Source organism: Temnothorax nylanderi, unplaced genomic scaffold (assembly GCF_030848795.1).
Source record: "Temnothorax nylanderi isolate EJ_2023f unplaced genomic scaffold, tnyl_v1.0 TNYL_tig0038_pilon, whole genome shotgun sequence".
NCBI lineage: Eukaryota > Metazoa > Arthropoda > Insecta > Hymenoptera > Formicidae > Temnothorax > Temnothorax nylanderi.
Window position 1 is genome coordinate 829,331 of NW_027249100.1, and position 27,468 is coordinate 856,798.

Genomic DNA, 27,468 nt, shown 5'->3' on the forward strand with positions numbered 1-27,468 from the left:
TTGTTAAAACGGTATTAGAGAGACGACCCTCTTAAATACGAGATTAAAAAGTGAAGGATGTAAAACAGAATTATATAATTCATACTTTTCACTCTTCTCACCCTCTCTTTTTTCAAGTAAACTCTATGACGTCACTCGGGACTAATTTGGGGCTAATTATAAGTCCCAAAATTTTTTTAATTAATTGATCGAGTTTTTAAGAAGACCAATAAAAATTTTAAAACTGTTATACATATGTTTTTAATCTGCGATAGAGATTGGCTTGCGAATGGAACTATATCTCGAGGTGCGCCACCGAGAATTTCTTTGCGCGGATGTTCAAGTCGCGTCTCAAATTTTAATGGTTATTACCTCGTGCAGAACCACGAGAGGGGAAACGAAATCCCTGGCAATTTCGTGTCGACACCTTGGGAACGTGTATTCCCTATCGTGCCGCGTCTCGGAAACACGGCACCGTTAATGGGTGAGCGGCTATCCGCGCACGGCTTATCGGCGAAATGCAAATGCGCGCGTACGCGGCGCATTTAGAAGTCAAATTATATCGTAGACGTCGACGCGAAGAAGGGCGTGCGGCGTTGGGATCGACAGATGGCTGCTTTCGTTCGGTTTTCATCCGATCGCATCTTGACATTGCGCCTCGTCGACCTTCCACCTGGCGTATGCAGAGGCGCGGGTATTTACGGCGCGCATTTGCAACTAAAGGCGGCGATTCGGCTCTTATCTCGCGCATAAACGCGACGTTAAATAAATATGTAAATCTATTTCTCTCTCTTTATTTTAAGGAATAAATTGCGATTGAACAGAAATAAAGAAATCCTCCTTGCAGTCATGAACAGCTAGAACGAGCGCGTAAAACGGGATAATTCGGAAGAACACAATTTGCAACCGGTAATGATTGACAGCGGTCATCATTATTATTTTTACTATAATTCACTCTGGATGTGCAACAGATAGGCTAACATTATGTATATAATAGAAGATATGGCCGTTCGCTCATCATAAAACGAAGCTCAAGTGAGTGCACTAAGAGAAACCCGACTGACACGTTGCCAATGCTTCGACTGTCAATTAATGTCGATTTGCAACGATCATCAATAATTACCAAGACGTATTTCACTTCCGAACACGTGTGACTTAATTACGTCGAGTGCTCTTTGATTGAGCGAAGAGGGAATCAGAGACGGATTAATCCGACTTTCATAAACTGCCCGATGACTCTACCGATCTCCGGACCGGTATCGGTACGAGCCGGTACCAAGGTACTCGGATCAAATATGAGGCACAAAAGCGAAGCCGCCGCGCGAGGAAGCGCTTCAAAACGAGATTCCGCCGGACGGACAGATAGACAGACGGCAGCGGTGCGACGGTGACGACACGATACGTACTGTTCTTCTTCTTCTGACCGGTCGAGGTCTTGGGCGGCGTGATCGAGGACGGCGGTCCATTGTGAATCGGCTGCTGCGGCTGATGCGGATGCACGGGGTAGACGGCCGGCGGGGGCACATGGGGCAGGGTCGGCGCCGCCGTGCCCGTCTGATGATGATCGTGATGATGATGAATGCTGCTGCCCCCCGGGTAGAATCGATCTCCGCCCCTGTAGACGATCGGCGGCGGCGGGGGCGGCACGCCAGCGGCTCCGCCGCCCAAAACCGCGGTGCTCGTCGAGCTGCTGCTGGGCACGGTGCTGCTGGTCACGGCTACGGCTGGAAAACGGATGGTATGGTGTTAGATGATTACGCATTATTTCTTCTCTGTACCTTCGACTCGGTCGCGAACCGTGCGCAGATGTCGAGGAACAATCGGCGACCGAAGAACGAGTTGTTTTCTACGCGGCTTGGTAGAAAGGAGAATTCGTATCGCCGAAATAGCCGCTTGAAGCATGACGTTTGAATATCTTATCGCCAAAAACATCTTGGAACTTTAAACTTTGGTTCTCCTAATACTTCGGTTTCAGTGTGATTGTATGAATACTCTTAGAGAGGAGCATGTTGCATGTGTTAGCAGATAATTGTATATTTTTAAAGGAGTCTGTGTACGTGTGTGTGCAGTTGATTATAAAAATGTTTAAATAAAAAAATATATTTCAAGAAAAATACTTCAATAAAGTATTTAGTACTATTGCAAAGGATTTATTTCTAATATTTCTATTGTATCTCCGATAGTTATCTGTTTCATGCATTCAGACATATTTTCTGCTCATACACTTCAAAAGTTCTTTGTATGTTTAAATAATATATTTTTAAGGAGTATGAAATCGTTTTGTATTTTTGACTTCCCTATCCACATGCTAATCTATAAATCTTATAATGCAAAAAACGAAGTTTTCTTTAATCTCCAAGGTAAACATACTGTTGAAAAAACGCAAAAAAGTTCTTAAATCGATTTTAATGTATAAAGAAGTATGGACAAGTTTCAGAAACTACGACTAAGTGCGGCGAGAGGCAACCTTCGTCATCTTCACACTTTCCCATCGCGAATGCCCACCGATAGTCTTCGCGTTATTCTGAGCCCGCAACCTGGCGCAGTACCTGCTAACCCATCGGAAATAAAACTCGCGGCCGTGGAGGTATACGTGCACCCCCCGGCGATATAATTGTGTAGAAGTAGCCGCGCGCGAACTCTCGACGTCTACCGTGAACGCGAGGTCGGGTCTCGCCGTGGAATCTTCAATGCCCGAGATGTTGAGGAAAGAGAGAGAAAGAGAGAGAGAAAAAGAGAGAAAGAAGGAGGGAAAGGGAGAGAGAGAGAGAGAGAGTTCAGAGTTCCCGGCCAGCAAAATAGCTGGTCATTATGGCGCATGAATCGTCTCTGCCGGGGCGGAGGTGGCAGGAAGAGAAAAGGGGGTCTAGGGGGAGGCGAGAGAGGGACCGAAGGAGAGCGGGAAGACGCTTCGAGGATGCTTCGGAACGAATTGGGGAGAGAATAGCGGGGCGAAATGAAATGGTAGAATTTATTGTGCCCCGGGACACAGAATTGGTCCCCCCTCGGCCGCAACAAATGACGCACGGCGAGGATTATAATCGATAGGGATTATTTAAGAGAGAGAGAGAGACGGGAGGAGAGAGATGGCAGGACGGAGATGACAGGAGGAGAGACGGGGACGAGAGGTGGATAGGAGGAAGGACGAGAAGGAAATGAGCTCGAAAGGATGGCGAACGAATCGGTGAAGGAACAAGTACACCGCCTGTTATGGTAGCCGTTCCTCTCACGTAACTGATTACGGGATAATGAATTTATGGACCATTTTGTTTCGTGCCCCTGATCCCCCTCCTACGTTTTTTTTTCCCCGGAGCGCGCGTCTCCGAACGGAGGTCGCGCGGAACGAGAAAGCGTGAAGAGTTAAAAGCGTGATTTACGCGCGGAATGAAAAGGCGGTGTCCGTCGTGCAAATGACGCCTGTAATTTTAGATTATGATAATTGAGAAATTAGAACATAATTGCCGCGCGAATATTGGTGCCTTCCATGGGAAGGAAGAGCCTGCGTTTCGGGCACCGTCTCGCGGGCGGCGCGCGATGCGATGCAAATGAAGAAGCGCACGCGAGTGAACTCGCGCGGCGAATCGTCACGCGAATTGTTGCCTCTCGGATCTTGGAGAACAAAGGAAATCCATCGCTATTCGATATCTTCTATTTCGGAATCAGTACTCTTTCGTATTCCAAGTGCTTAAAAGCGTTTCATAAATAAAAAAGAATTCTTTAATTCAAATCAAAGTAATTTTCTGCTCGTGAATCAGTTTCTGTACCCTTCGACTCTTTGCGCGATGTGACGCGCGATCTATCCCGAATACTTACAGTTGTTACGCGATGTCGCCGAGGAGGAGGAGGTCTCGGCCTCGTTGCCGCAGCAGACCTTGAAGACGACCTTCATGTTGTGGCTGGTGCACCGTCCGCCGATGCGCCTGTGGAGGTCGTCCTTGGACGAGGTGCTGATGAAGTAGTAATCGTGGCCCGGGAGGAACTCGAGGCCCCCGGGTTGCGGCGTGAACGGCCTAAACGTGATGGTGAAGTACATCGTTTTGCGCGGCTTGTCGCACACCGCTATTACCCGCGGACTCGGGTTCGTTATCCGACATGTCTCGTACTCCTCCTTAGACACCTGCAAAACGCCCAAGAGAAATTGTGCGATCAGTCGCGACGGTATAATCGATCGGCGATACGGGGGAGGGGGGACACGCGGATCGGCGACACCGATCGCTGATTGACTACTGTGAAAGGTGCCATCTTAGCGTTTCCCCCCCGGCGAACCGATTCCCGTGCTCTTCTGCAGAAGAGGGCTTCATTGTTGGAGCTAATCGTCGTGTAGGAAGAACGGCGGAGACAATGGGACAACGGATGGCGGAGAGTGGAGGGACAATCAAGTGGATCGAAACGATTAGGTCGCCGACGACGCAGGAATGGTCTTTGGGAGGTTTTGCTTTGCTCGAGAGGGTGGACGCCACCGGAATGTTTGATGGCCACGTCCGTGAAAGCCGAGAATCTGCCGCGGTATCTGGAATTGGTTATCGGGAGAACGAAAGTTTGTAATAAAAACGTATCAATCGGGAATACGGTGTCACGATTTTCGTCTTGGCATCGGTCACAGTTTTTTTTTTTAGAAAAAAATTAACTTTTAACCGAAAATAATTACTTAAAAAGATTTCTGTGGCGAATAAAGATAAAAGTACTCCAAGTAAAATGGAGCGATGGCAAAGATAACTAATTAAAAAAGAATAATTGATAAATTATTTAAATCTTATCGTTTTCACCCAAAGATGAGACATTTACGTATAGAACCGAGATTAAAATAGAGAAGGAGGTCGTGAGATTGTTCAGTATGCTTGTGTGTAGAGATACGTATATATGTTCAGTATTTCTTTCAGTTTATCGATAAATCTACATTTCGGTAGCGTGGTACGCTCGCTGAAGAGCGGATGTCGTTTTGGGGATATAATGGAAGCGGGTTAAGAACCAGTTTCAAGTAGCAGCAGCAGCTGTCTAAACATTGGCAGACTCCGATCGACAATTTTTTATGTCCAATATGACTGTGGTGTTGTCATTAGACATTCACACGTTATAGTTTTGAACCCGTTAACTATAATAAATGCATCGAAGGGAAAGGCGCTCTGTTGCCGTTAGTTCGGCTGTCGATATTAAGAAATACTACAAAAATCCACTTACGTTGTAGATGATGTACTTCTCAGCATCATCATCGACGTACGAGTCCGGCGGATATACAGGACATATTATATTGACTTGATCGTACTCGAACATTGCGTTGTTTTTGTTCACGTCAATTATGTGATCTGTGTTGTCTATTCGAAATCTGTAACATAAAAATAGATTAATTAGCAAGATTCGCGCGAACACAAATCTACCTTATTCTAACATTAGGAATAACGCAAGTAAGATTTTATAATATTTATTCGCCACACGGTAACTTTTTCCCTGTCCAAATATTACTTATATATCTATATTTTTATAATATTATTTATTCGGCACACGGTAAACTTTCCCTGTCCGAATATTATTTATAGTGGGATGATAGTAAATTATAGTAGGTATATGTTAGATATCTCTAAAAAAATGCATTATTACCGCAAATGCACGTTTGGAAATCGCACATTGAAATTTTAACACGCGATTTGCTAAAAAAAATCTACTTTAAAGTCTCGGAAGCGTACGGCGAATGCTTCTCGAGGAAGATCATATTTCTCGCAGACTATGGCGATGCAACGCATACCGCCGTTTCCGTGCAGCAAGTTCCAGGACTATCCGTGAAACATTCGCGAGATGCCGACGCCTCCGGTGGAGGGTCTGGGGGGAAGCGAGAGGGGCTGCAGAGACCAGCGTCCCTACGGCCTGTCGGTAGCCAGGTCAGGAAAGGGAGAAAAAGAAAAGACGCGGACTCGCCCTCGTAAGCACCCAACGTCAGATAGGCAGGCACCCATGGTGTCGAAGCATCGCGCAAGTATACGTACCGGCTTCTTATACAGGATGTTTCAGAAACGAACCCGCGACTCCTCTGAACTGGCAACTTTCTCATGAACAAAGTGAAAATTCAAACGACCATTCTCTTTTCCTAAGTAGGTACCTTTCGGCACTGATTGAATAATTTCATTTTATATCATGCTGAAGTAAAATTTATACAAAATTAATGAGAGAGATCTAGTCACTCTAATCACTGACAAGTCAAACGTTATTGACGCCTTCACGTTGAAGCGATCATGCGGTTTCGCTTGACTTGGCACTCTCTCTAGCCGAGCTCGAACACCCTGTACATTCACGCGTGCGGGTATGCGCTTAGCCTAGCGGCCGTATACGCGTGCACACACACACACACACACACACACACACACACACACACACACACACACACACACATACGCACGCGTCGCTGCATTATGTAGCGGCGGTTTCGCCGATGAGGATACTCGAGGAGGATGTGGAGGAACGAAAGGTCGGCGGATGAGCAGAGGAAGAAGAGGAGAAGGTGCAGAGAGAGAAGAGGTGGCGGACGGTTCCTATATAACCGGTTCTTACCGCGAGCACTCTCGCACACGCTAATACGCGCTCGGTAAGTCGAGGTGTACGCAACCAGCGACGTCTCTCCCTATTTCGCGTCGACCTATTTCGTATTCGCGAATCGGCGCAAGAACTGCGCCGTCATTCAATAAAATTATAAGTCGCGAAGAAGCTCGGGATAAGACTTCGTGCTCCACCAGTACACTTATATATTTTATATTATATTGTATTAATATGTACATAAAAATGCTTTATAATTTATCTGTAAAATTAAAAAAGCTTATCGTTTATTGTCTATTTGTAATCAACATGTCTTCGAGAAATATTTACATTATATGCACGCACGAGAATGCCTTGTCTCGTTGCTGGCGCGGTCTGTGATTTCGTCGAACGTATTGCATATTTCACCGCGTTGCGCGGACGTTGGGGTGTTGTGTGCCGTTTTTCACTTACGCGCGAGTCTCGATTCCTCGTTCGCCGTTTATAGATGCACGCACTGTCGGACGCGTCTACTTTTTGCGGACGCATCACGAGCGCGTCCGAGCCGCGATACGTGGAACTTTACACGTGTATAACCGTATTTATTCTCTGTCTCTCGCTCTTTCTTACGTGCCTTCGTGCGCTGGTAGCGCACAAGTTCTTACGTGTTTAGAGTTTATCCGAGCCGGCAAACACGTACATATTGCACGCATGGTAAGGCGTACAGATATTTTTGTTGCTTATTTTCTCACGCTATCTCACGTGCGCTTCCGTAGTTGGATCGCATACAATCGGCCGCGAATGATATGAGCCGCATATATGTCTATATTTAAAGTTTTGTTACAAAGTTTAATTCGCTTCTTCGATATTAAAATCTTATGATATAATTATTATTCCGTATAAGATAGATTAAGCAAAAAATGTCATTCTTTTGATAAGATTTAAATAATTTCATATAATTTTTCATATAATTTTATTTAAACTCCATTTCTGCATTTCATTTATTTTCCTGATTATAAAAATAAAAACAATCGACAAAATTGATAACTTTGGAATTTATTCTAGCCGTTCTCAGCTACAGGAATATAATGAGGTGAATCGACCCCAAATTTGTCAAACAATATGATATACAGATGTGATATGAAGCTCCCCACGAGAGGAATAAGCGCTTCTCGATCGCCTGTACGGTGCCACGCTTGTCACGGGAGACATGCACGACGACGCTAGGGAAACGCGTCGAATATACGCCGTCCCGACGTTTCGGAGCGTTAACGGACAATCTCGTAAGTGGGCGTGTAAGAGCTCGAAAATTGGAAGGTAGGCCGGACCTCGACCAAATTAACGTTTGGCGATAATATCCGCTCCCTCTGCTCGCTCGTCGTCTCTCTCTCTCTCTCCCTCTTTCTCCCTTCCGCTTTCTCTCCGGGGTATCCCCGGTCCGGGGTCGGTCGAGCTCGGTACCCTAAGCGCAACAACGGCCCGAGAGTACGCGCGCGCACGAGGGCGTCCGGGCACACGCGTGTGTGCGTGCATGTGCGTGCACGTGTGGCGCATGTGAGTGCGCGTGGGCGTATAGGACGTTTCGTTCGCGGCGTGGCCATTCACGAATTTATTAGAGACCGTATATGTACGTGGCAGCCTGAATTACTCGTGATAAAAACGCGCCGTTCTTTCGCCCCGAGTTCCCCGACTCCCCCGAGAGCGGAGCAAGAGCAAGAGGTTTTTAGGTCGTCGTCGTCGCGGATAATGTACGCGGAGGAGGCGATACGAGCGAGAGCAGCTTTATCGTCGTTTCCGCCGAAACACGTATAGTCACAAACGTGTTTAACTTTTCGCCCCGCCCGAAACGTTCGCTCCTCTACGGTGGATTTTTTACTCGTCCGATTATTGCCATGCGCCGGGTTAGGAACCGGGTTAGGGCGAGTGGCATCTCGTCGCGTCTCTTCCTCTTAATCGCGAAAGTTCGACGGTAATCCGGGCCTTTTTCCGTCGTTCCGCGCCGTTCGTCGTTGACGTTGGCTTTCTTTTTTTGTCTCCTCTTTCTCGAGCATCCCGGGCACCAGGAGCTATAAAATAAGATCGCCATTCGCTCCTTCTCTCCTCCATTCTCTTCTTCTAGCCGCCACAAAGAACGACTCTTCTATACGTACACGTCGGCCGGACGTGTTATTGGTAGCCCCGATGTGTGATTTAAAGGATCTCCCTCCCATGAGGAACGGTGTCATTTGCATATACCTACGTATTCGTAGGATCCCTCGAGTACCCTCGTATTAATGTGATACCTCGCCTCGGTTCTTAACAGTTCTTTTCTGGCCTTAGGTAAACACTCGGCATGAATATGTATGCCACCTCGCCAGTGACCCGTCCGAGATTCGAAAATACTACGCAATGGACATGGAGCCTCCCGTTTCATAGTCGCGCGTCTCTATGCGATCCCCGTACACAGTGGATGTTCCTAACGATATATTATTGAACGCGTGTATTATTCGGCGATTCCCCGGCGTCGGTTCGACGTGGCGCGTTGCGACAGAGGATAACGGTGCGTCGGATAGTAGGAAAACGTGATCGCCATCTCTCTATTGATGGAGATGACTAAGTATGGGATGTCCGCTGGCTTTTTGGGAACATTATTTACGATTTAATGCAAGATTATTGCTTTTAACTCGAACTTCGAGAGTTCCTTTCTCAGATCACGTTACAAAATAATAATCATATGCTAACCGGTTGTTAGTTACGCTTAATCCTGGTATTTTTATGTGTTCGATATTCGTAGCACTCGCAGCGTGAACGTGGGAGACATAAAAAGTTGAGAGATAAAAACAAACTAAACATAAATTTAAAATAATCTTAAGCATTAAAAAAAAAATAATTTTAAAACCAAGCCAAATATGCTACACATAATTTTTAATATCGCATTATCGCCGAGACATCGGTCGAGTGACAATCTTCCGAGTGATTTCCGTACGAGTGCAAAAGTGGATTTGGTCGCCGACACCGCGCCATAACACTCCACCTCTGACTGTCTTCATTAATTCCCACCACTGTCTAGCCGACGCCAATCAACTACCAAGCGAGCCCTGCGAGAGGGTCTTCCTAATTGGAATCGCGAAAAAGTGGGCGTGTTCCGAACGTTCACCATCGTTTCGAATCGTTCCTGCGGATTTCTGTCAGCCATTCGGCGATGGCAATTTTCTGTTCCTCTAATTTCAACGTCGATAACTAAAATTGCGTTTTTTTTACCGCTTTCATTTCGTATGTGTAATGATTTTATGATTACGATACGAATTAATTTGGGACGTTAGCTGTCATTCAATTGTCATCCTTGGGCAAAAATAAAATCGAAAAAGATAACTCAAAATGAATTTTTATTACCGCTCGTGTATATACCGTTAACGTTAAAGTCAACGTTCGCGCTATTACGCGCGCGCAACGAGGAAATTATATGTAGCACGCAGGCAGGTTATTTCGATCGTCGGAGTGCATCGGGGAGGGTTAATGCAATCGTCACGATCCGCGCCGTTCGCCGGATTCACGCCGACAATGTTGAAACGAAAGCGCGAACAAAGCGGAGGAGCAGGTTTAACCTGCCCGGGACCGAAAGCAAGCAACGAGGCGATACATTCGTCCACAAAGAGCGCCTTTCGTTTCCGATCCTTGACCCTCGCGTGTCGTCAAATTGAAAGAGGAGGATCCCGCGGCTCCGCTCCGCGAGGCGCGCGAGATGAACGTCGCGCGCAATTCTCGAAGCGTCGCAACCCCGCGCGCGAGCTCGACGGCGGGACAAAGCCTCTCGGTGAGAAACCTCGGGTGAGAAAAGCGTACCCACGTGCGTCGTAAAGGAGAGAGAGACGCATAGAGGAAGAGAAATGCAGAAAGGCTGGAGAAAGAAAACAAGACGAGGCGATACAGGGACGGGGCTTGGCAAAGTTTCATAGCTTATATCAGTACTATTATTTTTTACGCTCTGGGAACAATTTTCTTAAGTAGATTTGTATTAAATAATAATTTACCGATGTTTCGATGACTGCCCGGGGACCAGCTTTTGCGCATCTTCCTATTCTCTCTCACCATCTCTCAATTAAAAAATTCAATAAGTATCTCCGGACACGATTATTCCGCGGAGATCGTTTGACAGAGCTGTAAACTTGGAGCTTGAGTCTCATTGCTTTACATACGGATGCGCTCCTGCCGGCGAAGAGAAGGCGGAGAGAGACACAGATGAAACAGACGCTCGTGCACTAACTGTAAGCGAGGTATTCTGGTAGGAATATCAAAGCCGGGACCGCGTCAAAGAGCGCAAAGAGAGCGAGCGCGCGGAAAGAAGAAAAGAAAGGAAGGGAGAAAGAAAGGGGGGAAAGGAGCGAGCGCAAAAAGGACACCGTGGACACGGAGCGTGGACGTTACGGCTTCGGGACCACCGCTTGACTCTTTCATTCATCATGTTCATTCCTCAAACGGGCATTGTGCCCGTGTATGATGTACGTTTCTTTCTCTCCGCTTGCGCGACGCGCACGAAGTCGTAACGTTCGCGGGACCGCAAATCGTAAACGAAGATATAAATTTAGTTCGCGCACTTATGTCGACACGTGAATTTATCGCTCTTAATGTTGTTTTATTCCACAGTTAAGATTAAGCTGCTAACGTAATAATTTAGCTTATTGCTCTAAATGACGCCCTATTTGGTTCTTGACTAACAAGAATATTGAATATCAAATAGCGAAAAAAATTACTTCTCGCTCTCGCGTGTTGTCGCGCCAAGGATCGCCCGACAAAAGGAAAGGCAGGAGCGCGAGGGATCGTTAATTTTCCGCGTGAAATCCGAACGGCGGCGTGGATACAACGCGTTCCGGGGCGCGGAATCGTTAAAGTCCGTTTCTCGTTTCTCGGAAGGGCGTACCGGGACCTTCGCACCTGCCCGGCTTGGCCGACAGTTGCAAGTGCTCCGCAGAGAGCACCGTACGTCGCGCCGTGATTGGTTCCCCCGGGGGTGATTTTATTTCCGACCGATACATTCGGGCCCTTTGTCACACCCACCCGACAGTCGCATTCGCATTGCACTTTCCAATTTCCGTCGGTGTCGATCGCGCCGCGAGGCAGACGTACAATGGCTTTGTCGCGCGCGCACTTCCCGCTTTTCCCGGTTGTCGATTCTCCATCGCCGCGATATTGCTGGCAGAAGCTCGCTGGCACGCGTCCACGCGCGTCATCGAAGAATTATTTTATTCAATCATGAAATGATTAGCAGATGAAATGATTGCAGCAGCGTTTCCCCCAGCTTATCAGAAAAACCAAAATTTTTTAACGCAAAAATCAGTCCGGATCGTTAATATACGATAAATAAGCTATCTAAAATTTGCGTGGGCGTAGCAACGCCGGTATATTCAGCGTGATGGACATGTATTCACATCTCATTCATCCTTAACGCTAAATCTGGCTATTTGATTTTCAATCTGAAATAACATTGCGCACATATGTGCCAAATAAATTCTCTCGGATTGGTTCGCCTGAAAGCATCGGGCTCTCCAGTAACCGTCGAGGTAACCGCTCTTTGAAAAGGCGGATTTACGCGATTCACGGACCCTTCAATTCTTCTGTATTTTCGCAGCCATTCATTCTTCAAGTGCCGCGCGGTTCGGAGATCTCTCACGGCAATATCTCATGTTTCGCACGCATGTATATCGTGCTACCTCGCTGCGAGATGCAATAATTGGTCGTTAGCGCCTACACACCTATCATTTGCGACTGCAGCGCAAAACGGTAACGTTTCTTGCTACGAGGCCGATATTCAAAAACGTTGCGGCGACGGCGGCAGCGATGTAAATGTGATTCCATAACAACTTCCTGGACGAAGGCCACGACGGAGCCCTAGCGCCCCACGAGCGGAGCCCGCCTAATGCACGACATTAAGGCGTTACGTAAATGCGTCTCGCGTGCTGCGTGCGGGTGACTCGTCATCGTCGGCGTCTTTGGGCGTACGTCTCTCTCCATTAAGGCGACTCGCGACGTTATTATTAGTTAACTTCAAATATTTATCGTATTCTTCCTGCGCGCGCGCGCACGCGCGCACACAGTCTCTGTCGCCTGTCGCCCGACGGATTCGTCTCGCGCAAGCTATTCTCGTAATCGGGCTAAGTACGGATTTACAGAGAACACACAGAGAGCAGTTAGCCGAATTCGTCTGATATGTAAGAATTAATCTTGTTCCTGAATTATTTACTAAATGCTTTAAAGACAGATACAAGAGTGACAGCTCAATAAGTGAAAATAGGTTACGTTTAATAAAACATGAATTATAGATTTGCGCGATTTAAATAGCAGTCTTTAAAATAATTTTCAATCAGATCAATATCAAAATTATTTTATTAGATTGCCATTTAAAATTTTATGCAAATTCATAGATAAAAAAATCAATGTAACTGCATGTTCCTTTGGCATGGAGAGAAAAATAGCAAGTAGAGGAAAAGTGTTCCGTGATGAAAAATGAATGTGACGTAAAAGTGAAACGGGGAAGCTTTCCTCCGGGAAAGTAAGCAAATGTTTATCTTAATTTCTCTTAATATTAATTAAATTCCTTTCAGATAATAATCGAATTCGCCAGTTTTACTTAGGATAATGTGTATACACGTAGAGAAAAAGAGAGCCAAGAAGTAGAAGATAGGCGGAAACGAGTGCCGGAATTCGAGCGCGTTTCCTCCGTCCGGGAAAAAGCGGCTACAGCATAGTTGCATCATTCGCATCTCGCACATTTGTTACGCCAATCTCTCGCGTCTTTTTGCCGCGGCTGGCGGGGCAATCATCGCGCGAGCGCGTTGCTGGAAAAAGAGGACGGAAAAGAAACGCTGCCCTCGAGTCCTGGTATAATGCAGCCTGGGAGACCGGAGCGGTGGCGAGGGGAATGTTAGTTAACGAGGCGTCGGGTGATTTTATCCCCCTCGGAGAAGATAAAACTCCATTCGCGTCGACGAGTTTTAACTGTATCGCGAACAAAGTACCGACAAACGACCGATAATTTGTTGAATTCCATTTTAGTCGTGGCTGTTCGAACTAATCCATTATCGACAGTACATTTCGCTTCGTTTGTTCCGTGTGACGATCCGGAGCGATTCGCTCGCTAACGGATTAATGAGACCGACGATGGTTCTTACGTCACGAGCTGCCAAGACCGTTTGCGCGAAGTCGCCTCCGCGCGCGAGTCGCGCATTTAATGTAAAAAGATGATTCACGCGTGGAGTGGCATTCAAGTGCACTGGGGTGAATCACTGGCCGTCAGTCGCTTGAAAACTATAGCGCATTCGACAGAAATAGTGCTGGCATAACACGATGAAACACTGACACGCTCGATAAGATCGCAGTTCCTGAGCGATACCAAATTTATTCAATTAGAGACCCGCTTTCGCAATAAATGTAATTTTTCAGGTTGTCAGGGTGAGAAAATCACTATCGGAGTTCTACTCTACTATTCAAGGTTCTTGCCTTGGACTTCTTAAGCGACGCGTTTTACATTAATTATTAATATGTTTTTAACTTACAGTAAAATCTTAGACGTTAAGACTGTATTGCATCATTATATGTTAACAAGAGATGATTAAACATTCCAACTTTCTTGTAATGAAAAACTTACATAAAAATCTTATTAAAAAACAAGTAGCTGTTTCATTATTTCTTAAACTTTCATCACAAATTTTAATCTTGTATTTCTCCAAACGCCCTTCCCATTTTCTTTACGTCTCTTCTTTTACCCGTAACGAATATAATCCATTTTATGAGCATCACTCGCCGCCTCTCCTCGTCGTTATATTTCTCTTATCTATCGTACAACATTATCCGTATCTTCTTGTCGCCAACTCGCACAGCGCGATGTTTCCGAGGGAAATGGGGCACGTAAAACCCTTCGTCGTCTCAAGAAAGATCTCTCTCGATCAATCTCGAGAGTCGGACGAGCTCTCGCCGATAATAAGAATCGCGAAGTTACATTCCCGTTTCCGAATAGTGCTCGCCACGTTTCGCTACGTAATTTCGTGAAAGAAGTTACGCTACGGAAATCTTTTCACTTGAGGGAAAAAAGCAAAAAAATAAATAATAAATGAGAAAGAGTTGAAAACGCGTTTCGTATTTGTATGAAATTATTTTTTGTCATCATGAAATTCTTTCGTTGATTATCAGATCATTTATGTTTCTCGCTTTACGATCCATTTCGTGGCTCCGTTTCGATACAACGACGTGGCAAAATGCTGGCCGCGAAATGTGGCGAACGGACCTGACTTTGACGTTACTTCGTGACTTTTATTAGAGGATTTCTGGCCCGCCTATATAGCCAAAGTTCATCGATCCACGCGCGCCACGACGCCGGGCGTCCTATTAAAAGCCGCCTCCACCGCCTCCGTGGCGCGAGGCGCGGGACGGAGGTAGTAAAGTGGCCGGACGGACGGGAGTGTCGGTGTCGGCCGGGGAGAGAGATCAGAGGGCCGACGTCGAAAGAAATAGTTCGCCGGCAGAGAACGCACAAGAGAGAGGCGAGGCGAGCGCGCACATGTTTTTGGAGCTCGCGCGTCGTCTACGGCGGCCGCGCGCTCCGTCGATTTATCAAACGCGACGTCGAAAGGCGCGACAAGCTACCGCTTTTCACCCTTTGCGTTCACGCCGCGGCTCAACAGGTGATAACACGAGCGAGACACGGTGCCGCCGCTGTCGCGTTCTGACACTTAATTAGCGCCGTCGATTGATCTCCTGGATTTCGGAAATGCAGAAAAACGATCGAATCTGACTTATACAACGCGATAAAAGATATTACGAATTGCATATGTAGCGTAATAGAAAACAGTGTACGTAGAATTGTACATTTTCTACCTATTGAGTGAAATACTAAAATAAAACATTTCTTGATTAATTTGGAATCCGGTTTTTCTTTTTGCATAAAAAAAAAGAAAAATTAATGATTACAGAATTTTATTATATTAAAGATTAAAGGAAAATTGGTAAATTGTGCTTATAAACTGTATCTCCCACTTCAGTTAATGCTACATAAACTTTTCTTTAATAAAAATCATTGGGATAATTAGTATCGTATTTAAATCTGAGGATGTATGTTGTATAAAACAATTCACTAAGAGAATTTAAAGATTGTACTCTTGATAATTGACATTGCAAACAAATTGCTTATAGTGTATATAGCGACAACGTCTATTTTTCGTAGGTTGATCTATGAGAATTAATAGCCGAAAACTTTATGTCGTCGATTTATTGCAGTTGGAAATGCCACGTTGCGTTAAACATTTGTTCGAGTTTATAACTGCTATTATTTTTATGTTCGTTGCTTTCGTACGCGCTGGAACGATCATCAATCATCGATATATGGTAGACCCCGAAAAGCAAAAGAGCGACCTATACTTTCAAAGTTTAAAATGTTAGATCGATTAATGCGGTTCAATGAATTTTCATAGAGAATTGGAAGTTTTATATTACTATAAATTATATTTCTCAATGATCGTCGAATGACTATTGCCTTCACGGAGTAACAAGAATTATTGATTAACGGGCAAATTGTGTCCCTCCGCGCATAAATTTGTATAATCCCTTTTTTTTTTAAGTAGCCGAGCTATGCGATGTTTCGGTCACATTAAAAGTGATTTAATTGCACGTTTCCTAATTTCAAGCTATTCGCTTTGTACACGGCGCGCCGTGAGAGCAGCAAGAAACCGAGCGATCCACGATGACATTTGACGACGGTTTAATTTTACGATCGTTGGGTTTATGGGGCTCTCGAAAGTCGATTAGGAGAAATCACTCTTGGGCGGAGTCGCCGTTGCCGTGGTCTCAGTCTCCGAATTTAGGAAGAAAGCGCGGAACTCGCGATGACCTTGGTACGTTACGACTTCCTCGGGTTTATGGCTGATACCGAGTCCGTGTACGAGAAAAGTCGACGAGAGGTTTACGATTGTGGGAATGCTTGATTCTTATGGTATATTAAAGACAAAAAAAATAGTTACATTCGATAAAATTCGACCGGAATTGGAAGGTAATACCGTATCGTCTTATCGAGGGATAAAACTACAACTGATCCATATATTTATCCATTTTGTTTCCCAATAATTATAAAAATAACTGTTTTATTATGGGAGACTGGCTAAATATAAAGAGAATTAAGAATTAATTCATCGCACATATGTATATATGAATATATATGTGCGATAAATATATGTAAATCAGTAGTTCTAGATGAATATTTATATTTTAAGTTTAATTTTCTAAATATTGATATAAATTCATTGATTCCTGTATTCAATATTAGATTTAGAAAATTATTTTTAGAAAAACATCGTTATATCATTCTGGCATTCTAAAGTTATCAAATCTTAAAATTCCATAGATAGTAGTACCATATCTCATTTATCACAACTATAAATGCACGTATTTAATCGAGATTAAGCTCTAGAAATTCAAGAAAATGAAATCTTATTTTACACATTTTGTTATAACTACATTTAAAATTTAATAATTAACCATGAAAAAAAAACTTTCATCGAACTTATAAAACGTCAATGTCTTTATAAGAAAACATCCAACGTTAAATGGATCGAGCAATCTGCAGATAAGAATGCAGACTTGCAACATCAAGGAACAATCGTAAGGAAAAAGAAAGAAAATACCGACATTGTTAGAAGTTACACGCTGATAAAATCCACGATGTCGAATCGTAGCTTCCCGTTTCGTTTCTTATCCCGTTCGGTACGCGCAAGATTAATGTCCCGACAGCGCAGGATGACCGTTCGGACCACGTGCATCAATTGCGATGTCAAGCTATCCTCCCCGCGTACAGATAGCGCGGCAACGGGGGCAACCCCGAGTTCGATGTCTTCCGGGGCGATATGACCGGCCACGACCACCGCCGGATTTCTTCCTCGACGACTTCGGAGATCCGCATTGAGACATTTCTGTCCGGCCGATACGGACCGGGATAACCCGCGTCCCCCGGGTCCCGGGGCCCGGGGTCGGGGCCCCGTTCGCTTCGAAGCCGGAGTCAGATCCTCGGGCGAACTCCGCCGTCGTGTTGATATCCCCGCGATAGCTCCATTGTTCGTGGACATCGTGCAAGCAGGTACGCGCTCGCGCGGCCGGCCCGTCGCCGTCGCGACAGTTCGGGGTCACTTCCTAGTGCCGGGACGTTTCACACCAGCGTGACACATCGGCGGCGGCCGTACAGTCACGAATTCGCGTGACCGCGCCGCGGAAAATCACCGGCCCCGCCGCGTTCCAACAACGGGACGAGATGCATCTCCCGTTCTGATCGCCATCGGTGAGAAATCTCAGCTTTCTCGCGTTTTACATGTAGACATGCACGTGCGCCACGCCTGCGTGTTAGATTCCCGGGCCTAACTAGGACAAGTCGAAAAAGAATGTACATTCTAATCTCGACTCCAATCTGTATTCTACGGCAGTATATAATCTATGATTCTTATTTTTTGGATTCGTAATTATATAGTTAAAATTAAAATGTATTCTTGTATCTATCAGATTTGTTCTTACGTCTAACTTACATTAATTTATATTTTCATTACTATTATATTATGTTTTTGTCTTATAAATGATGTGAACCAGAAAAATTGTAGGAAATGAAAAAAAACTTTGAATATCTTTGTATGCAAATTTTGTGAGATTTCCTTGATGCTTTTTAAATAATATATTGAAACCAGAATAAAACATGTTTTCTAACATATTCGACTTGTCTTAACGAATAGATTAATTGCATGTATCAAATATGACATGTTCCTGAGACGTATCCAAAATATGTTTCGTGATATAATTATCCATTTCTTTCTCAATATCAGGAGTATAGCTAGCTAGGGGAAGTTACAACATCACGTCTTATAAGTTAGCGAAACAAAGGGAACAGAACAAATTCAGACAATACCCCAGTGCCAAATTTAAGCGAGCAACCGGAGCAACCAATTTTTTTCTGGTAGTTTACTCTTACAACTGCCTGCACGCTGAGAGGTTTTTTCCGCTATTGTTTATATTTATTTCGCAAGCAACGAATTTGAAACTTGGATATTTCAAGAGCAACAATTTCAGACAATATCCCAGTACCAAATATAAGCGAGCAAATATTTTTCTGGTAATTTACTCTTATAACTACCTGCACGCAGAGAGGTTTTCCGTTGTTTACATTTATTTTGCGAGCAATGAAATCAAGACTAGTATATTTCGTGAGCAATAAATTAGCAACAAATTCTTATATTATTGTTATGTACAATATATTATATCGTTATATTGTTCTGTTCGGCTAAATTAATCTTCCTTTAGCATCATTTTTTAAGAAAACTTACAGAGCAACAAATTTTTTCTTTGGCAACTTTTTAGTAACAAATGAGTAACAAATATAAATATTAGTTAAAGTTAGTTCTGCTCATTTTTTCCGCTAACTTATAAGACGTATAACTATCGCTTTTTTTGGGAAAATTTAGTTTCTTGTGAGATAATGTTTGATTATCGATTATCGGTAGCTATTTAGGATACGTTGCACACCTGTTTTTTGCTACATGCTGCGTTGTATTTACTAAAATACCTTATCACTTATCGATTTTTTTATCCTCTTTTTCTATTTCTATTATCGATAAATTTTATTCGACCAGAGACCTTCGTGTATACACGCTTTAGTATAGAAATTAAAAAAGACAGAATATTTAAATAATTTCCTTAGATACCTATCTATTCTTGGTAGACCTGTTGTTGCGTCGTACGAGAAAGTGTAACGTAAGAGTCTGCATAATAATAATGATACATAAGTATGCATATAATTGCTAACAACTATGAAAAGTAATCGCGTAAAAACTAAGCGATTAAACGTAACAAATTTATTGCACTACTCTTTAAATTAATGAACACAAGCCAAGTATAATTATCAAGTATAATTACCACGGGCTCTTTCGTATAATCCGTAGTAATTATGATAATCACCTTTCTCGTCAATCATCACGCTATTGCATACATTACGTTATGGATTTCCGTAATAATTGCATATTTCATTTCTTTTCACGCGACCACGGAAGATGGTTCGCACAGTTTTAATACGATAGCCTTACTATTGTTTGTACACGTAAACGGGAAGTTGTTGTCCTTTATTTTCGACGGGATCTTTCCGAATGCGCGACGAGACGAAACTTCTTTGCCACATTCCGGCCCGTCTGTCAACATTTCGATTCCTTCGAAGAGCCCTCGCGCATAAATCACGCCTTCGTTCGTACCTGCCATAATCTCCAGCGTCGCCAGCACTTGTTCTAAGGAAATAGACTCGTCATCCCTTTACGACGTGCTAAGGAGCAAGGTAAACATCGGGACCATCGTCCTCGTTGACGTTGAGCCGGCCCGAGGTCTTACCTCCCTCGACTTTTTACCTCGGTCCCGGTTTCCGCACGTGACTTTCAACGTATGACTCCGTCTTCGGCGTTGGGAAGAGAAGGACAGAAAGATGAGGAACCGCCCTCTCGGGACTCGGCCACCACATGCGGTACCCTCGAGAATAAAGGAAAGGACCCCGAGTTCTGAAATCCGGGTCCCATAATCTGCGCGGTGGGGTACGGTCCTATATTTATGCGACGGAGGCAAGTGGTTGTGCCAATACGGGGCCGGCAAGTGGTACGGAAATTAACCTTGAGGAACCTTCTCCCCCCTCGGCTTGCTCTCCCTGGTTACACCCCTTTTTTCCTCGCGAGTATCTCGGTCGTTCTTGTTGGCCCGGAAGGTGAATAAGGGCCCTGGTCTGCGCGGATTCGGGGCGGGGTAGCTGCGGTATAAATCTCAGTGCCCTAGACAAATGCGGGGAGGGTGGGGGGGAGGGGAGATTCCTAACGGTGCGTGCTTCCTTGAAGTCCTGCGTGAGCATGCCACGAGGCACCTCTTTGTTCTCCGAAGGACAACGCGCCGGGGCGGCGCGGCGTTCGGCTTGTTTGCTTCGCAATCCTTAGATACTCGTGCCGATGCAGTTTTCATGAGGCGGTTTCGTTCGCGTCCAAGGTCGCACTACTGGCAAAGAGTGTTCGTGTTAGGTCCAGGCTGAAGAATGAGTTCGCAAGCGAGAAGCCGCAAGGATAATCACCGAACCGGAGATATGATCTTGCTTCTTTCAAAGTGGTTCGGATCGATGGCGATGAAAATACGATTTGGATTAACAATTACTCCAGATATAAACCTGGACGATGCGAAGTGATCGACGGAAAAAATTGGATAAAAGAGAATAGAGATAGAAAAAAAGTAAAAACATAATATAATTTTATATAATTTTATAAATCATGAAATACATTTCAAAGCTATCTTGTCCTTTAAAATTCTGTTTTCGTGATTTAAAAATATATTGATGAATTTTTCTTCTTCACGAGATTCTACGATCAGTGGCCATGAAGATGATAGAACTTTGCTCAGAATCGAGGAGGAGCGGATCGGACATAAATCCTAATATCCCCTAGACTTAGATGAATAGGCCTTAACGGTGCGTATACCTCCGCGCGCTCGCACAAGGCCATGCGCTCGCCTTTGTCCGGCGAGGACAAACGTATAGAGCGGCAGTCATTTTCGATTTTCAAGGTTTAGCCGTGTAGAAAGACTCGCGTATACCTGGGCATCCCCGAGGATTTCCAGGCCGGCTGCCCAGGTATCTCAGATTATGTTCGCGTCTCCCTTTCGGAGATTTTCCCTCCCGCGTCTCTTCCGCGTTCTCCCTACCTATCCCTTCGGCCGTATCGTCGAATTTTCAGCAAATAATGGCCCACTTGATTGTGGGTATCTTAAGTAAGGATGCGAGGGACATCCTCGTCACGGTACACACTTTACTCGTATCGTTCCACGTTAGGGGAACACGAGATCTATTGTCGGGACTCGACGCATCGCATCGCGGAGAAAAGAAATATTGCGGCTAGAAGTGGCGCGGCATTGTTTGCCCAGCATTGTCACGGAGGTTAATATTGAAGTGGTTTGTTGCCGGAATTTTTCGGGATCGCGCGGTTTAACAACAGATGTTCGCCGATGGGCGGAACCGTTCGCCCCCATGGTACATCGTATATACAAATAGCGGAACCGAGTGCTCGAGAGATTACGGTTTTTATAACTACAGCTACAATCAAACGTTAGTTGCACATGCAGCTTCCAGTAAGATTTCAACAATTTTCTGTTCAGAGAAAGGAATAACTTTTTTATATAATCGATACAGAAATCCTGCGAGATTTAATAAACAATTATTTGCCGAGCTTTGCTAAAATATTGTTGGCATTTAAAAAGCCCATCAGTGATCTTACGATATTTTATCGTATGATATTTATAGACAGAACTCCGAGAAGTGCGCGTCGAGCCTGCCGATGAACTGCATCATCAATCACGAGAATCTCCGTCGATCGCGCAAGGTGCAATTATGGATATCCAGAAACGGGTGGCGGCCTCCGAAATACAAAGAATCCATTTCACCCTTCTTCGCGTCTCGCGCGCGCATCTTTCTTCTCGCCGGTCGCCCCCTTTCTCCCGCGTCTCTCACCCTTCGTTCGCCCTCGAGAATCGACCTACGGCTGTTCCTTCGGAAACCATATATTTTTCGTTTCACAGTTCGCGGCGCCGTTGAATGCCCTGCCTCCATTCAGAGACGAGGGTGCATCTCCGTAGCAGCCGCCAGGTATAAATTCTGGCGTTGGCTACGCGCGCTTGCGATGGGGTGGGTGGGAAGGTAGGGCAGGGAGAAAAGAGGAGGAGAAAGATCGGTCCCATGGTAATCGATTACCTCCCCCCGTATCCCCAGAATCCCATATAGTGACCGGCCCCATGGCCCGAAGATTGAACCTTCGATAACCGGTGCTCCTCTCTCGTTCTCCTCTCTTTTCCGTCTCCTCCTCCTCCTCCTCCTTCATCTCCTCTCTTGCTCGACCAACTCTCCCGAGTCGGTCGGTGCTCTTGCCTATTTTCTCGCGTCGCGCGACGAAGGATATAATTCCCGAGTCTCGCGGAAACGCTGTGCTAATTAAGAACATGTTGCTTTGGCACCTACTTATAAGAGCATCTCCTTATGCGTCACGATCTTCCGGCGTCACGACTATGTACGGAATATTGTACGGCATAGAGTGAAATGGTGCACGACATGCCTCGAAATAGCGAACAGAGGGAAGCAGATCAAAGGGAAAATGTAATATAATAAATTATCGTAGAATGCAATAATTAATGTCGCTGTTAATCATATCGTGATTAGAGTCCTGAATCATATTGTTGGTGATTTTGAATGAATTTTATGGCATGAATTTATGCTAATTGAATCACGAATGATCTTTTTGCAGCGCTTACTGCTGGGGGGACGTTATATAGAGACGCGAGTATGCAGGACGGGTCCTTCGAGGCGCCATTAAAATGCGCCGTTAATTACACGCCACATCGAAATGCGTACTATGCGCGTACTATGTAAGCGTGCGCGACGCGCAAGATATAATTGAGTCGGGCGCGTCTTTGGCCACGTACGCGTTTCGTACGCACGTACACTCGCACGCACCTGCGTGCACGGCGATCAGACGAACCGCGTAACTCGATATTCCTAGTTCTAATTATAATTCCGTGTGCAAAACAGCTAATTAAGAGGGCGATGCCACTGACGTCACCTCGAGGATTCCGCATTTCGCCTTCGTGCCAGACCACCGCCGTTATCATTTGTTTCCGTAAATTTATATAGCGTTTGTGTTTTACGACTGTGAGCGAGTTAAGTAAATGCATCACACTTTGACGTTAGCCGACGCGGCAATTAGGTTTGATCCTGCCTTATCTTCTTCGCTCGAAAGAAGCTCATGATAAACTAACTAATGGAAGATATGGCTGTCGTAAGCCGCGCGTAACTTGATACTAGATCGACATCTCTTTTATCTACCAGTTTATATTTCCAAATTCCAACAGCCAGGTACTTCAACCGGTAATTCAATAATTCACGGCGTGACAGCGATGCTGACAAAGATGGCTTAATTTTAACTCGGTTTTCGCTTATATGATACGAAAAGCGAAATTTAAAATTCTCGTAGTTTGGCACAAAATGATTGTACTGTAATAATAGAAATAATTTTTATATGAAATATTAAATCATTTACATTCACATCTGTCTTGGAACTATTTTTATCAGCAGATCCTTCTCGGAAGGTGTCTGTCTGCTTCGTAGTAGATAAGATTGGACTAGGAAAACCGAGGGATATTCTTATCGCATGGAAATGGATATACTGACGCAGCAGTCGAGAAATATATTCGCAATTGGATATAGGTATACAGAGAATGTTATTTACTAAATGTGCTCTCTAATCTCAGATGATTACTAAAAGCCAGAGTGTGATGATAATAATAAAATATGCACAGAAATTTAAGGTTTAATAACAAATTCTAAATCCTTTACGAGAATATATGTGAAAATTAAAAGTCTGATATTATAAATTATAGGAAATCCAGCAAGCTAAAATTATGCTATGCATAAAAAATATGCAAAATAAAAAGAATAGAAATAAGATGTACAGAATGAGTACAAGTGTACACGAGAAATAAATTTTGTTTTAAGACTTACAGAGCACGCGATATAAAATCTACGACATTGCTGCCGGTACACGAAAAAGCAGGCGTCTCTTTCAGGATCATGTTACAAAATACCTATCACAGTCATGTTTTTCGGGCCGGCCGATATTTACGGCAAGCTGAAAGCGTGGAATCGGAGATAGGGAGAGACAGAGAGAGAGAGAGACGATCGAGACGGGATCTCGTTCGGAAGGTGCAGCAGTCATAGGCGGGTACAATCACAGCCTATAACGCGAGAAGGACGATACGGCCTGGGTGCATAGCGGGGTGCAGCTGCTTCTTCTTCTGCGGCCGGGAAGTCGCATCTGCCGATCTTCCTTCCCACCCCGTGCGCGTCGTCCTCCATTTCATCGGTCTCTCCCCGGTCATCCTCGTTTCGGGCCCGCGGCGCATTACGCGGCACATTTTCTCCGAGATGCATCCTCTCGCAGGATCACGGCCGATCCGAAAAGACCGGCTCGATCTCCTTTCCCGGGACCACGTTCGGGGAACGTACCCGCGTCCCGGTGTAATAACATCCCTCGCACGTATAATATCTCGGCCCGCGTGTAATATACAAAATATATTATAGTGAATGTAGCAGGTGATCATATGGTGCGCGAGCATCCAAAATATCGTGCGCGAGTATCAACGCGAAAAAACGCGTTGGGAAGAAAGCGAACTCCATGATAATGTATAACGGACATAGTATTACGCTATGCTAAAGTATTAAAGATTCATACATATCCGTTCGGAAGTTTACCAATGATTGAAGTAGTATCGCGTAGCAAAACTGAACACATGTGTTAAGAATGAAATGAAAATAAGCACGCGGCGTAATCGAATAGTATGCCACTGATAGTATCGCTAACACGTTGCGTCGATGATGCAAGCTACTTTGTTATTGTGTTCCGAGGAAGAAATCGAGATCGGAGCAATGTGTTACGACAGAAATCATAATTGAGCGATAGCCATTAGAGGCTGATACAAGAGGCACAATACTTATTTCACGCCTGTTGAATTTAATCGAACATTATGTTTCGCGATCGAATCACATTCAGAGCTATTTCTCCAGTCGGTGTTATTTCTCTCAAGATAAACCTTTTCACTCGTCCCTTGAATTATGTACTCCAACGTAAGAAATGAGAGTCGCGCGCTCGGTATACATTTTGCGAGGCTATGAATAAACAAGCGATAGTCGTGAATCATACTTCATATCCTGAATGTGAAAATATGGTTTCTCCTCCCTTTTCCCGACAGGTTTCTTACATTAATCCGCCACTGGTGTGGTGGAAGAGGGGAACGGCGGAGTCGATCCGCAGACGTTTGTCCATCGTCTCGAGGATAGTTCATCGAGAGCGAGATGTTTGCTAGACGACGAGAAGAGAAGAGAGAGAATTCCGCGGGAGCTGCTCCCTGTTTACCTTGCGCTTAAGTACACGTTAGTACACGTATTCGGACGGGAGCCCGCGGACGGGAAGACCGGTACCGTTCGCCGGGCATTGTATCGAAGTTTAAGCTTCATTCAGCGAAACGTAAATCCCCCAGCCTCGGTCTCTCTCGATCTCCATTCAAGAAACGCGAAGTCGCAGCCGCCGCGAAATACTTCAGCTGCACGAAAATCCCAGGGCTGCCGGTGCAGATGTAAACATAGTGGAGTCTTTGAGGCAGCTCATTCGCGTCTCTCCCCGTGTTCGGGATTTTATATAAAGGAATGAATAGCGCGCGGCGCACGACAAACGCGCCACTCCAGAATGATCCCCCCGGACAAACGTACATCATGATGCGTGCAACGGAGAGATTTTCGGCTTTTCGACTATTGTACATGGAGAAGAATCGTCCTCTTAACACGTGTTTCTCGCGGAGAATGTCAACGAGTTCATTTCTTAACGGAAGTTTCATTCTTCAAAACTTGCTTCACTGCTTTAACTTTGAAAATTAAGATAGGAAGAGATTGAGGTTGATTCTTAGCGTTCTACATTACTACCAAGTATCGAATTTTCATTAAAACACGATGGATCGCGAACTTCATCTCGAGGAATTCATTACTAACAGATCATTAAATCAACTAGATGTATGAAATTATTGTTTCACTTAATATCATGAAAATACAATGTATATCTATACACTTACTCGCATTGGTTTTTAACCCTGTCGTTATTGGTAAATTGGTGCGTAGATTCTCGAGCGATACGTGGAAGGGATACTTATCCTCCCGCACGGCCGGGATGCGAGAAAGGAGGAAAGGATGTTACGGCGGAGTTACCACCTCGGGGTAAGAACGTATCGTATTAGAGAAGCAGCATTTTATACATCGGTTTAGAAGCCGAGGATGAGCGCGGGTCGCGGCGACAGAGGAAGAAAGAGAAGAGACAGAGAGAACGAACGGGAAAATCGTTCCTCGCTCGATAGCGTACACATATGACGGGAAATTACCGCCAATTCTCGATAAGTTATCGACAATTTTAGAAGAATGCCGCCGGGAAGTGACGCCGCGTCGCGCGTTCGTATCGAGCAAAACCGACAATTTGCCGGGCATTAAAGGCAACTGCGCGCGCCGTGTAACGTCGAGCCGTTACAGATAACGAAACCGCGAACCCTTTTCCGGTCTCTCGAGGAAGGAGAAGAAGACGAGATACGAATCCGAGGCATCGACGAATTAACGGCACTTCTGCCCGCTCTCGGATCGTATCTTCGAGATGGCACGCCGCAGCCTTCCAAATTTCGTCAGCTCCTCGAGCGCGCGCGCGAGGAAGTTATTAAGGCAACGCGCGGTGTTACATTAGCCAGATAAATGGTGAGATAGAGGAGGATTAAATTACAGCGCTACGCGCGGCATTAAAACTATTCGTACCCGGCTCGTGGAAAAACAGAGGGGTAAATTACAGAGACGGCCGTCTCCTGTAATAAGCCGACGCGCAACGCGTGGACGTTACCGCGGCGGCGCTCGCCGCCGTTAATCGCGTCATTCGATTAGTAGTTGATCGCCGCATAAATCCTGCCGAAAGCGTAGCGGTACGTGAAAATCACGGCTTGACGCCGCTGTAATCTCGATCGGATTAATTTTCGATCCTGGAGATACGGACAAATGTAATTTACGCCAGCGGTCGCGATTTATCGTGTGTAACGCTCGAAATCGGAGCGCGTGGAAATTTACACCGGTTACAATAATTCTTGCCAAATAATGTTGGTATCGAGAACGTGCACGTTGTGGACAGATTTCGAGATTTCGGGCGATTCGTGGAACAAAGTCTACACGGCCCGAAGAAGCGAAGCGGGAAGTTGAAGGCCACAAAACTCGGAGACTTAATCTAAACTAGCCCGGGCAGGTTCTCCCAGGTCCGCCCGTAATTAAATATTACAAATGATCGTGGGCTGTATCTTGAGGGTTTCTCCATCCCTTGATGGCAAACGGCGGGAGAGAAGCGCTTCCAACACGGTAGA

The 27,468-nt window shown here is 45.1% G+C and overlaps 1 protein-coding gene across 1 annotated transcript in view; it reads right to left on the reverse strand.

Moving 5' to 3' along the window:
* Positions 1-27,468, reverse strand: part of Ephrin (ephrin) — a 53,635-nt gene that overhangs the window by 9,079 nt on the left and 17,088 nt on the right. The window contains exons 2-4 of the mRNA XM_071704031.1: positions 5,158-5,302; positions 3,793-4,096; positions 1,386-1,703 (exon numbers count right to left, since the gene is read on the reverse strand). Coding sequence (XP_071560132.1) covers positions 1,386-1,703; positions 3,793-4,096; positions 5,158-5,302 — 767 coding nt within the window. The remainder of the gene's footprint in view (positions 1-1,385; positions 1,704-3,792; positions 4,097-5,157; positions 5,303-27,468) is intronic.